Consider the following 12,563-nt stretch of genomic DNA (forward strand, 5'->3'; position numbering starts at 1 on the left):
TCATCCGATCTGGTTTAAATTTGGTACGTGGTGGTAGTATATGATATTTAACAACCATGCCAAAAGTGGTCCATATCAGTCCATAGTCATATATAGTCCCAATATAAACCGATTCCGAGATTTGGTTTTGGAGCCACTTGGAGGAGCAAATTTCATCCGAGTCAGTTGAAATTTGGTACATTGTGTTAGTATATGGCCGTTAACAACCATGCCTAACTAGGTCCATATCGGTCTATAGTTGTATATAGCCTCAGATAAATCGATCCGCAATCACACAAAAATTGGTCCATATCAAGTTCATAATTTTATATAGCCCCCATATAAGCGAACCCCATATTTCAATTCTGGCTCTCTACGTACCGTGCAAAAGTCCATATCGATTCGTATTTTTTTGTAGACTTACCTATACATACCTTTTTTGGACTAACTCACAATTTAGAAAACGATGTTAAGAAGTTTTAAGATAACACAACCCAAGTAATTCCATTGTGGATGACAGTCTTTCGTAGAAGTTTCAACGCAATCCATGGTGGAGGGTACAAAAGATTCGGCCTGGCCGAACATACGGCCGTATATACTTGTTTTTACTATTTTCTATATTATATATTTTTCTGATGAATCGGTTATCTTGTGCATTTGAGGGTTAAATTGATTTAGAAAAAATTTTACTTTTCGAAAAGTTTTCAAATGAAAATGAAAGGGATAACATCAATCATAACTTGGCTGGATAACAAGATTGGTGAATAAACCAATCTTGTCGACGAAAATTTCTCTTTACTTGTTTTTAAATGTTTTTATGTCAATAAATTGTTAGTTTTCAATGTTCCACCCTCCATTACAATAAAACAAACATGCACGTTGTATTTATTAGTATTTGAATTCACTATTTATTATTTAAAAAAAAAAAACTCACCTTATGGTGAGTTTACAAAATTTTAAAATTTCAAAGAATAAAATTAGATGTAAATAGGTGTTCGCCTAACGACAGTCGCCCTGGTTGTGTCTAAATTCTATGAGGTACTAAACTTTTCGTTGTGGGGCTATATTTAATTTCTCTTGTGTTCGCAAAGAAGGTGTAAATGTTATATGATCAATATGAATTAGATTAGTTTTCTCTTCGTAACGTTTTTGTTTTTCTCTGGGTAAAAAATATAATTCTATGTTCTCCAAATATGCTTAAGTGGGAACTTTTGCTCTTTCCTATAACAAGAGAATGCTTAAAATCAGCTTTTGTTTCTCCTTCAACCATTTGATCATTTTAAACGTGCACTGTAATGCGCACAAATATGCATATGGTTTGCCCTTCCCGGACACTTAACGTCAAATCATCTCAAGTGATTTATCTACATTAGCTGCACTATAAATAAATAAATTCAAGGAATTTAAATGTCCACTTACCACTATCAAATCACTATCACGACTTGTTGCTACTGTTGCTCCGAGCCACTGATTTGACTTGCGATCAATAACATCTCCCTGGGTATTTCGATTATTGCCTGTAAGTAGGAAAATTAAATATGCATTACTACGTAGTTTAAACAAAAACATCGATAACATCGAAGAGAAGCTGTAATAGTCCATCCATTGTCCATATACGGATGGACCATCATCATCATCACCATAGTCTACAACTATGCTGCTGCTACATCGACAACATTTAGATAATTAATCAAAAAATGTAATCACAAAAGAATGACTCAATTAAAAGGCAGTTAAACAAATAAATATTGAAATAAATGGAATGAAATGGACTGGAGTCAAGTGAAGTAAACATAGTAGAAGTGGACGAAGCTCGCTAAAGCTATAGTCGATGAGAAGATGCCAGCGAAGTCGGCTTGAATATATATATGAACATCTGAGTCCGTCCATTGACCAGCATCAATGCCTCTGATGTCTCAATCATAATCACAAAAATTAAGAAAAGAAAAAAAAAAAAAAACAAAGCAAAGTCAAGTCGAAGTAATCGCTAATGTGTTGAGTGCCAGAGATATTTAAAACATTCTTCATTCGGTCAGTCAGTCGGCGGCGGCGGCTCACTTAACAAACTTAAAAGAACGACATCTTCGTTGATGCATCTCAATGAATCGCATGAGCGGAAGTATCGCTGTTGATGGTGGTGAAGAACAAATAAAACCTAAAGCAAAATACGTTGACAAACTAATGAAAATGAACGGAAAACAATCTCTAAATGAAAAGTGAGAGGCATAATGTGTGCGACATTGTAACACTCAAAATAAAAAGGGAGAAATGCAGTGAAAGAGTGGGTGTTGTTGGGTTGAGGCTGTGTGGTGTATTTACATTTATCTTTTGTTGAGAGAGAGAGTGCTGTGCATTGTTGTTTTACATCGATCAAATGGGAACACGACAGCCGAGATAACAGCGCCTACCTTTAAATTTGATGAAACATTTGTTTACATCTTCATTTCACCGTTAGATGACATATGTGATGTTTTTATCAATATATTTTTTATTGTTATTATTTTAAGGAAGGAATAAGATAATAAATAGGCATAGATATTAATTTTGAAAAACATTAATGGAATATAATAAATGTATAATAATATGTTTACGTCTCATGTCAATCTGCTATGTATTTTTATAACATCAATTTTAAAATCACACATTGTTATTTCGCTGTGAACTAAAATTGTCGACAACATCACAAAATCTATCAATCATCAGTGATTTTTCTAGCTCTTGTCCCCAAAACATGTCGATTTCATCGCCAAAACTTCCCAATTTATACCGAAACATTTAAACGTATGGACTAAAATACGGAACAATAAATATACAGTATGCAAAATCCGTATTCGTACACCCGCGAGGAAATAGGAAAATCGCTATAATTTTAAGGTGTGTAATACCAAAACCAAAAACTTTTTCATATTAATATTGTTTATGCAAAATACAAACCATACAAAAAAATATGGCACCGTATTGCATCAATTCTAATGTAGATGGCGCGTTTTTCATTTTATTTGAAACAAAATCCGTATTCGTACACAATAACATATATGAAAAAAAAATTATTCTACAATATATTATAACTAAAGTTAATATTCTGTTGGATATCCTTTTTGTTTTAGAACTGCATTTAGACATCTTGGAGTGGATTCGACAAGTTTGGATGTTAATTCTGAGGATATTTGATCCCATTCAGTTTTTAATGCTGTTTTGAGGTCCTTTACGTTTCTAATATCGTATTTTTTTAATTTTTCTTAAAAATTGACCATTGGTTCACAATAGGATTGAGGTCTGGGCTTTGGGGTGGTGTCTTAAGATATTTTGGACAGTTGTACAGGATCCAAAGTCTGGAATCTAGATCGGTGTGTTTCGGATCGTTGTCCTGTTGGAAGATAAAGTTCTGGGACAAACCTAATTTTACGGCACTCTATTTCAAGTTTTGCTTCCAAATGTTTATATAATCCTTTGCTGTCATTATTCCATCCACAAAATTAAGGTTTCCAACGCCTGCTGCGGAAAAGCACCCCCATACCATCACTGATCCCCCACCATGCTTGAATGTACGAATTAGGTTATGGCGTGATAAGCATGTATTTTTCTCTCGCCAAATTTTTATGCGTCCATTGTATACTTTGATGTTGAATTTTGAATCATCAGTAAAAATAACTCTTTTCCAGAAGTTAAAATCTTCATTTTTGTATTTTTTAAAGAATGTAATTCTCTTTTGCTTTGAAGCCTGCTGATAATAGGTTTTCTGACAGCATACCGGCTCTTAAATCCACATTTTTTAAATAATTTCTCACTGTCTGGAGGGTAACACGTATTCTTAAATGTTTTTCTAAACTTACATCCAGTTATACCTCATTTACTGTCGGATCGATGCGAATTTGATGGCGAAGGAATGAACAGTGTCTCCTTGATAGCTTGGAACGGTTAACTTTTCGACGTTGTTTTTTTAACTGGCCACAAGTTTTGAATTTTGAAATAATATATTGTATTGTAGAAGCACTGCGCTTCATTAATTTTGCGATCTCACGTAAAGATTTTCCACTTTTATGCAGATCTATTACAATTTTTCGTTGTTCGTCCGAAAGTTCGCTTGATTTTTTACCTATATCGATTTTCGCGTGCTACTTGCAGAAACAACACTAAATTTGATTTATTTCGATAACACAGGGCTCTATAACCAAAATGCGGGTTTTGTTTCAAATAAAATGAAAAAAGCGACATCTACACTAGAATTGATGTAACACGGTGATATATTTTTTTGTGTCGTTTGTATTTTGCATAAACAATATTAATTTGAAAAACTTTTTGGTTTTGCTATTATTACTATATTATTTCATCGAGGGTGTACGAATACGGATTTTGCATACTGTAAGTCTTTTCTCCAATTTTTTTAAAGTATGATCACACTATGCACATATTTGCCCAAAATCCAATTTTTTCAAGGATCATTTTCAAAATATCAGGTTAGCGTTTTTGGGAAATAGTCTTATCGCGCATTTTGGATATAAATTCAATTCTTCTTGGAATTTTCGTAAAACGAAAGAGTTCGTGTGACTTAGAGACATTAGATGTTCTGAACAGATTTCGCAAGCCCCTAAAGTAAAAAAAAAATCGTCTCCACTCACATAAAAAAAACAGAAGTAATTGTGACCACGTGAATTAAAAACCATTTTTTTAAACAAATTATTATTGTAATATGAAGCAATCGCGTTTCTGAGACGCATTTTACATAAACTAACTTTATAAAGTTGCTATTTTGGTTGTAGTAAGAGTAATACGAATTAATTGTCGATTTTATAACAGTATGGAAACATAGTGTTCCTAAAATTGTGGAAATGTAGGGTTTTCAAAATTTTGAAAACCTTACTTTTTTGCAATTTATAATTTTGGGAAAAGTCCACCTTCGACTTTTTCAGACGTCGACATTTGGAATTTCCAATACTGACATTATAATTATTGAAGATCCAACTTTTGAAGTGTGCGACTTTTCAACGAGCTACAGATTGAAGAGCCCATTTGATCCAAAGACATACATCTTTCTACCAACAAAACTTTGACCTATCGAATTTTATAAACTTTAGCGACAATACTCAACTATATCTTAGGAGCCACGGACACATATGGTATGCCAAAAGGTGATTCTACGTCGACTCGATGTGCAACCGAAATGTGAGGATTTTATTTGAGTCGAGCAAATTTGGATCCAGCCCTTACACAGAATCGAAAGGTATTAAATATGTCGCAAAAGTGACGTGCAACTTTATCAACCCTTTCCTGTATGCCTTCTTTTTCTTATCAATCGATCTACTCCATTGTCAATTGAAACTGTCGATAGAAAGCAAATGCAAAATGCAAGATTTTTTAAGTATTTATGAGTCTAATTATTCCTCCACTAAAATCTACAATTCTGGGATGATATGAAAGGATCACAATGACATTCTGTGTATGTTACTTTGTCAATGGTTACATACGAATTAATTAAAGTCCTCTGTTTATTTCGCCCTACCTCCATTAAGAAATCGATCGAGTTTAAGTTGCTATTTATATGGATTTATTTTAGCACACTCCAATTCAACTCAATTAACTTTGGACACTCCGTATTACACCTTTCTGATTACCTTAAATAATAAATAATCCCCTAATCCCATACTAAATGGATTTACGAGTCACCTAAAGGGGTTATCAAAATACAATATTTTTATGTTACTCTTTGACTCTTGCCAACGATAAACCACACCGATGAACGGAAGCTTCTGTCACTTGGATTTAACTTCAATCTCTCTCTGAAAACCCCATTGTTCCTCTTGCTATTAATTTATCTTCTGCCTGGAGACTCGAGCTCATTACAACAATACAGTAGTGAACAGAGCACTCTTTAGCCCTTCCTCTGTGACGACGAAAACGATGACATATTTACGTACGAGTACGGGCACTTCCTAAATTGAATGGCAAATGGTTTCCGCTTTTGTTAAATTGGATACAACATTGTGGGGAATTGAAATTCAATTGACGGAGTCAGTCAGCCAGAGAATGGAGAGTGACGAATGCTGTTTCTGGTGCTCGCTGACAGGCATTATTCTGTTTGGAGCCCAATGTCCCCCGTCTGCTAATTTTATTGGCGGCTCTTGGATGTTAATCAGTCAAATCACGTTGTCACTTAGCCACTCAGTCACAACGAGAGAATTTGTTTGTGCAAATCCCTTGTAAGACCCCCTTTGGAAATTGTGCACAGCAAAAAATATTGATTGTTAGTGATTGATGGAGAGAAAAAAAAAAAACAAAACTACGATCAAAGTTGATGTTGATCCCCCGGAATATGTTGGTTGGCCTATTCATTATTACCACCATCACTAATAGGATGGATGTCTTTTGCTTTTGTTAGTTATCATCATTGTCATCACCAACTTTGTTTTTGCATTTGTCTTCAGATTGAACCGTGGTACGAAATCTAAGAAGGTAGTGTAATTTGTGAGCTAACTCAATGGACTTGGATGTTAATTAATTATGTATTAGATGGCATAAAGAAATGCTCCAGTTCTCTTGCAGCAGGAGAAGCTTTAGGATATATTAAAGTCCTCTTAGATTCCCCACTAAAATCTTCTTACATTCCCTAAGTCAATTTTTTGTCTGTCTCATTGTTTTCAAGTTAGAAATTCTAAAAAATCTTTATCGGTGAGAAAATTAAATCATGCAACAAAGGGTTCATTTTTCAATTCAATTTTCTCCATGCTCCTACAATTCGGGACACTTCTCCTCCGTGTCATGATATACGCGTTGTCATAGAAATTAGTAATTACACTTTGTGATTTCATTATGTTTCGAAGGGATATCCTTCTAAACATTATAGTACCTGGGACCAAATAATTCGGTTGACAAGACAAGAATGGTTCTCACAACAAATTAGTTTTCTGTATGTGGTTTATTGCAATATTTGCATAAACCAGCCCACTGTACTGAATAAATCAGCACGTTTACTTGTAAATGCTGGTAATTTTGCTTTCATTATCACATTCATCTTTTGCAGCCTTCCCGCGCTAGACTTACGCTTCTGTTGTCCGTAGTCGTAAGTGAAATGTGTTAATGTTTGACACGATCTTATGGTTGAAAGACAGAATCGCAGTAATGTCTTTAGCTAGAAAGGGGGTTATTGAGGCACTTCCTAAAATTTTAATCAATACACAATAAAATCATGGACTGTACAGTATAAAGATGTCTACCATTTTATTCTATTGAATAAAATATTGATTAGTTTGTCTATTATATCTCTTCATTACGAATTTTTCATTAAAAATCAGTTTCTTTCCCAAGCCATCTCTGGTTTCCCCTAACATCCTACTGATCAGCATACGCTACTGTGCAATTTGATACAAGTGCTGTTTATTTATCCTGGGGGCTAAGTTGCCATCACTGTTATACGATAACCATAACCATGAATTAGCGTATTTATAGCACTTCATGGACATGGACAAGAAGCTCATATCATCGTTGTGGCATGATCGCCATGAAAATCTTCCTCACTCTCCAATTGTGGGAAAGATTTAGTGCCTAAATGTGATGAGTGCTGAGTGCAAAGCCCACCACCAATGATCAGTCGCAAACACTAATGACGATGCACTTGGACTTTATTTATCCTTTTGACCATGTTCATCAGCAATTGGATGGATGGTGAAGACGATGATTATGGTGGCCAAAGAAGCGTATGGAGTCCCTATCATTTTGCACGAGTCTATGGAGCCATCACCATCATCATTAGTTATTATCTTCCTGTCGACCAGCCAGCCAGTCAACCAACCATTCAGCCACATGAGCATTAACGCGTTATTCACGGCTGCAGACAAGATGTTCTGCATAAATTTACATTTTACGCACACAAATTGTTATGGTTTTTTTTGTGGTTTGCTAACCATATGGGAGTTTCCATATCTGAGAAGATAATAAATAAACAAATGTGTATGAATTATGTGGCTAGGGAGCCTTAATTGAGTTGTTTCGATTTTTATGAAGATTCGAGGTATCTCTTTGTTGGACTTGTTTCTTACACTTGGTAAAAAAAATTTCAATTACAAGAGGCATCGCAGATATTTTAAATACAGCACCTCTTGGGGCATAATTGGAACATACAATTTGATATTAAGGAAAAATTTATATAATTGTTCATTATGTCTTTTGTAAAGAAAGAGCGAAAGTTATCAAGGGAAAATTATTAGTTTTGTTTCTTAAATAATTTTGTTTAAAGAATACAAATTTTTTTAATTGTTACTTTGGATCATTCTTCATTTTCCCCCATAAGGCTTACATTTTCCCTAATATTTTTGGGAGAAAATATATACTGGAGAAGGAATTACTGAAAGGAAAAAATCGTAATACTAACGAAATTTGTTATTAATATTAAACCAATGCACTATGGGCGGAAATCGCAAAACAGCGGCAAAAAGTCAAAATGAAAAATTATTGGATGTTCCAATTGAAATTACTGTAGAACATCTTGGAAAGTACAAATCGAAAGTTAATTTAAAACTTGGCAACCCTGTTCAGGAGAAAAAGGTTGCCAATGTTTACCAAAATTTATGCAAGTTGCGTGCAATCAAGGAGAGCAAAAATTGAAAAATTTCGTGTTTAATTTTTTCGAAATACAAGTGAATAAAGAAAACTTTTAAATGTAGATTCTAAGAGAAGGTTTAGTAGTTCAAAATGTTGTAAACACTTTTAAAAATATATTTCGTTTTGAAGTTGAATTTGTGGATTTAAAAGTGCTGTTTATATGTGAAAATTTCAGTACATACGTATATTTGCGAAGAATAGAACTAGAAATGTGAACGATTGTTAATGAAAATTGTTGCTTATAATTGTTCGTGAGAAAGTATACTTTTACGTACTGTAAGGTTTGTCTGCCCAAACTTGCCCATACTAAAATAAATGTAAGGGTTTTATAGCCAAATTTGGGAAAATCGGGCGATACATATACATGGGAGCTATATCTAATCTGAACCGAATTTGATCAAATTTTGCACACTTTAAGGGTACTATAAAATATTACTTTGCGTTAAATTTGAAGATAATCGGGTAGTAAATAAGCGCAGTATGGTCTCATTTGTCGAAATCGGGCGATACATGTATATGGGGGCTATATCTAACTTTGATTTTTTTCCAAATTCAACAGTGTTTGTTCTTTGTCCAAGAAACACGTTGTACCAAATTTTATCAAAATCGGTTAATAATTGCGATCGGATCCTGCGAACAACAAACACAGACGAACGGAATTAGAGTTAGATACCGAAGGAAGTGATTTTGATGATTAATATTTGTTTAATCTTAATTAATAAAATTAATTTAATAAAATGACAACTGGTTTATACTATTTACATAAAGTTCTGGGGATAATGCGCTTTCTTAATAAAGAAAATAAGCAAATATAAAATAAACTCCATCTAAGAGTATATTCTATAGTACTCCAAGTGGACTTACAATTTCGACCCATCTATAGTAACGCACCTGGAATAGGGGGATTGACTCCCTTTTTGTTGGTAACATTTGATTTTGTTAAGATATATCGCTATACCATGTTTGGCGATACTAGATTGATTATAAATAATTTTTGCCACAAATTTTTAATTTCCGCCCATAGTGCAATGAAATAATTTCATAAATACAATGAAACATGTCATTGTTCTAATAATTTTTTGTTATTTAATAACGAAATTTTACATTTTATTAGTGAACATTTACATTATCCTAATGAAAACTTTTAGTTACGTCAATGAAAAAATTTCGTTGGCTCATTATTAATGAAATTTTATTTATACGTAAGGAACTAGGGAAAGGAGCAAGTTCCTATTGAGGAAAGAAACCTAAAGGAGCTGTTACTTCAAGGAGATATAAAGTCCACCGCTAAATTTAATCCGTGTTCTTTTGGGGGAAGTTTATGGGAATATTAAGGCCGTTGTATCATCACACACAAAAAAATATGTTTTGTCTTCAATCTTCGTGATTAACTGACCATATTAATTTTTAATTGAAATTTAACAGAAATTATAGTATCAATCATCAACGTCAATTAAAAATTTAATTGATACTATTAATTTCTGTGATTGAGATTTGTTTCAATTAAAAAATTTGTTGCTCCAATCATATCTTTACTTGAAAATTTTTACGAATTCAATTAAAATTTTAATTAGAAAAATGTTGGTGATATTTTTTGATGTGCACTTTTTAGTCAATGAAACAAGCGACTTAATAACGGAGTAATATCATCAATGGAACATGGAGATATTGACATCACTGGAAAGGAAATCCTTATGTTTACACCCATATTTTTGCATTCGCATAACCTCCGACTACAAGGCTTTTTAATTCTTGCACAATGTTCTGCATTCAGAGTGATCGCATTGGAAGTTTGTTTTCCTCTGTAAATGTTCTTGTTCTTGCTGTGGTCACATCACATTGCTTTCCCTTATGGCTATACCAAGTGGTGTGTGGTTGCAGAGTATTTCATGGGACACATAAAGCCTCCATTGAGAGTTATGAAAACAGCCTGCACCATGTGGTGATCTGTGGTTTTTCGGTTAGTTGTCGGTCTTCTGTATAGGCCAATGGCGGCGGCTGCTTTTAGCAGATCTCTCAGATGCTGGGCGCACGCGCGGGCTTTCATCATCAATCGCATTAGCCTCAAGAAAGCGTATAATTTTATTTGCACATCCGCAGTTAACATCAGGCCACCACTCGACATGATTCTTGAGCTATGTCAGGGAGAACGAGAGAGAGAGAGACTAGGAAAACGTTTGCCTCAATTTGTTTTTATTGCTTTCCGTAACAGAACATTGGCCCGGGTATGAAGCGTAAGTGAATTGCCAACATATTTTGTCCAATAAGACTGCTGGTCATCCAACATTAGAGTCATGCTAAGGACCATGTTAGTTCCAGACACATAGCTGCAGACTTACCACGACTCGGTGTGCTTTCATTTGCCTATTAAACAAACAAATGCGGAAATGTGGCAAGCGGTGTAAGTTTATGGACCACTTTTATTACAAACAGAAGACGACTTCTTCTTCTGCGTCATGAGAATACAAATGGCATGCGTTTTATTTTTTGCGCGTTGGTTGTACTTTTTGACTGGGAAACAAGATCTTTTACTTTTCAGATTTATTTTCAGTGGTTCGCTTACAAAGTGACTACAAGCACAATTTTAGTGGAAAATGGATCATTGGTCAGATCAAAGAGTCAATGAGGGACATTAATAGCCATCATAAAACAGGGGTTGTGCTCAGTTGAATATGATCATAGCCTCCGGAATATGTAAGATACACCCTATAAATATATAAAAAAAACTCCAAAGAGGAACATGTTCCAAAATGTAACGGAAAGGTGGGACGCATCAATAGATAAACCTATTGGCTTTTGTAAGTTTCTTAGGTCTCAGTTATATATCAGGAACAGACACAGTTAACATATATAGACCAGAATAGGTCGGTGAGTCGATTCTTATTTTTGAATGTTAAATCGTGGTTTTTTGATGTACTTGGTTTAACAAGTTTCAACATGAACGTTTCTGCTCAGTCTTATAGAGAACCCCAAAAATCAAGCACGTACGATGGCATATTGTCGCCAATTGCACTGAAAAAAATATTGTCGTGAGGTCAAAGATTTCATATCTTTAAAATACAAATGTAAATTTTGCTTAGCATACACGGATGAAAAAGACTGTTTTTCATATGTTTGGCTATAAACATTATATGTTTGGAACACAAATTTTTAAACACAATATTTTTGAGTGCAAGCATATAATGTTCATAAACTAGCATAACATGTTTGGGACATATATGTTAATATGTTAGAACATATTATGTTTGGGACATAAAATGTTTGTAAATATAATATGCTTGGATGCAAACATATATTAATTTAGAAATAGCCTATAAACATATATGTGTTTAGTAGCTTGGAGCGCTATTTAACAGGGAGCGATATTGAATTAAGTTGGTGGTTGTTGCTTGTTATTACAAAATTAACATTTTATTTTTCCTTGGGCAATTGATCAGCTACTTCTTTGATCCTTACAAACTGTGTGGTCCGCTGTTCGAATCCCCGTCCGGCAAAAGGTAAAATTAAAATAAAAAAAATCATATAATTGAATATATATAATACAATGTTTGTATTACAGAAAAAGGTGCTAAGAACTAAAAAATCTCGTGGAAGTGAGAAAGATGTGGGGGAATATACAATTAGGCAGAAACAAAATTTTGAGCATTCAGGTCGAAAACCTATGTTGTTAGCACCTATATTACCTGTTTATTTTCATAATTCATTATGATTGTAAATATATAAATAAATAAATAAAATTTTGAGCACAATATTGTTTGGGAGAATTTTTTTAAGCATATAATATTTTTGGGTGCAAAATGCTTCCAAACATATTATATGTTCATATAATAACATATTGTTTTTTGGAAGACAACATTATTGAATTTGGATGCAAAAATACAAAATGTGTGGAACTTAGACTACCCAAACATATATTGTTTAGACCAATATGCTTTCAAACATATTATATATTGGAAGAGATCAAACATATAAATGTTTGGGCAATACCC

General features: G+C 33.8%; 1 protein-coding gene across 8 annotated transcripts in view; it reads right to left on the bottom strand.

The window, feature by feature from the left end:
* The window catches only part of if (integrin subunit alpha inflated), a 104,954-nt gene that overhangs the window by 45,994 nt on the left and 46,397 nt on the right, over nucleotides 1-12,563 (bottom strand). For all 8 annotated transcript variants that reach the window (XM_075298329.1, XM_075298325.1, XM_075298331.1 and 5 more), the window contains exon 4: nucleotides 1,399-1,496. In XM_075298329.1, coding sequence (XP_075154444.1) covers nucleotides 1,399-1,496 — 98 coding nt within the window. The remainder of the gene's footprint in view (nucleotides 1-1,398; nucleotides 1,497-12,563) is intronic.

Source organism: Haematobia irritans, chromosome 3 (genome assembly GCF_050003625.1).
Source record: "Haematobia irritans isolate KBUSLIRL chromosome 3, ASM5000362v1, whole genome shotgun sequence".
NCBI classification, from domain to species: domain Eukaryota; kingdom Metazoa; phylum Arthropoda; class Insecta; order Diptera; family Muscidae; genus Haematobia; species Haematobia irritans.